This window comes from Plasmopara halstedii (assembly GCF_900000015.1).
Source record: "Plasmopara halstedii genome assembly, contig: Scaffold_1081, whole genome shotgun sequence".
Taxonomy (NCBI): domain Eukaryota; phylum Oomycota; class Peronosporomycetes; order Peronosporales; family Peronosporaceae; genus Plasmopara; species Plasmopara halstedii.
The window spans coordinates 1-1,041 of NW_020187996.1; the positions used below are offsets into that span (position 1 = coordinate 1).

The 1,041-nt window shown below is 54.2% G+C and overlaps 1 protein-coding gene across 1 annotated transcript; it reads left to right on the forward strand.

Annotated features, from left to right (window-relative positions):
• Positions 1-609: 609 nt before the first annotated feature.
• Positions 610-990, forward strand: PHALS_00013 (reverse transcriptase; the record flags this gene model as incomplete). The annotated part of the gene is made up of 1 exon (XM_024730332.1): positions 610-990. One exon carries the CDS (start codon positions 610-612, stop codon positions 988-990), a length of 381 nt encoding a protein of 126 aa, XP_024580620.1.
• Positions 991-1,041: the final 51 nt, after the last annotated feature.

A 1,041-nucleotide genomic window follows, 5' to 3' on the forward strand; every position in this document is an offset into this window, starting at 1 on the left:
AGTTGGTAGACACCAACAGTGTATCGGACAGGAGTCCCGAGCGTGGCTCGCGGGCTGATTGTGGAATGGCACGTAACCCAACGAGCGCTGCTCAAGTTTTGGAGCAGTCACTGCATGTCAAGCATGACATGGTCGGCCAAGGGCCGAAGCATCGAGGGCGAGGCCCCCGTGATGCACGTGAAGTGGCACGTAAACCACTGAGCGCTGCTCGAATATCGATGCAGTCGCTGCATGTCATTGATGGCGTGGTCGGACAGAGTCCGATGTATCTTGGGCACGGCCCTTCAAATGCGCGTGGAATGGCACGTTATCCGCTGGACGAAGACGGAGGGGTTAGCAGCTCTTGGTCGGATTTTGTAGATAATTTCGGAGCTCCAAAGGAGCGGACAGTGAGGGTGGCACCGGACGTCGCGGAGTGCGTGTTTACCCTAGTCTCATCGAGACATAGAACCTCTGTACAGTGGAGACGGCGACGCCGTATGCTGGCTGCAAGATGCCGGGCGTCGACCCTGATCCAGGGTGTGTCTACCGTTAGACGACGGTACACAGTTATAAACCCTCGTCAACGGTATGACGGGGTAGGAAGATGGCGACGTCCGCCTCGAGGCTATGCCTGCAATAGATGCTCTTCTTGAGATGGACGAGATGTCCCTTAAAGAGCTCGGCAGTGCCTTAAAGGCAGGCGATTTGGCTGAAGTGGTCATTGTACGACCAGGCGAAGAGATAAACTCGTCATCGCTTCTAGATGAAACTGTCTTGGAGGAACTTAAGAGAGTACTGAACACACGAATTGGATCGTCGATCCTACGGAATCCCTTGAATCCGTACTATCCTTTGGTAAAGAAATTTCAAGACGTCGTCTCCAAAGACCCGCCTTCAGTACTACCTCCGGACCGAGGTGTGCGTCATGAGATCGACATGGTTCCGGAAATTAAAATACTGTGTAACACGCCAACGACCCCTGCCCAAGGAGCAGTGCGACGTCATTAACGCCTTTTTCCGTGCGAAGCACGACGCAGGGATGGTACGTGAGAGCAAGTC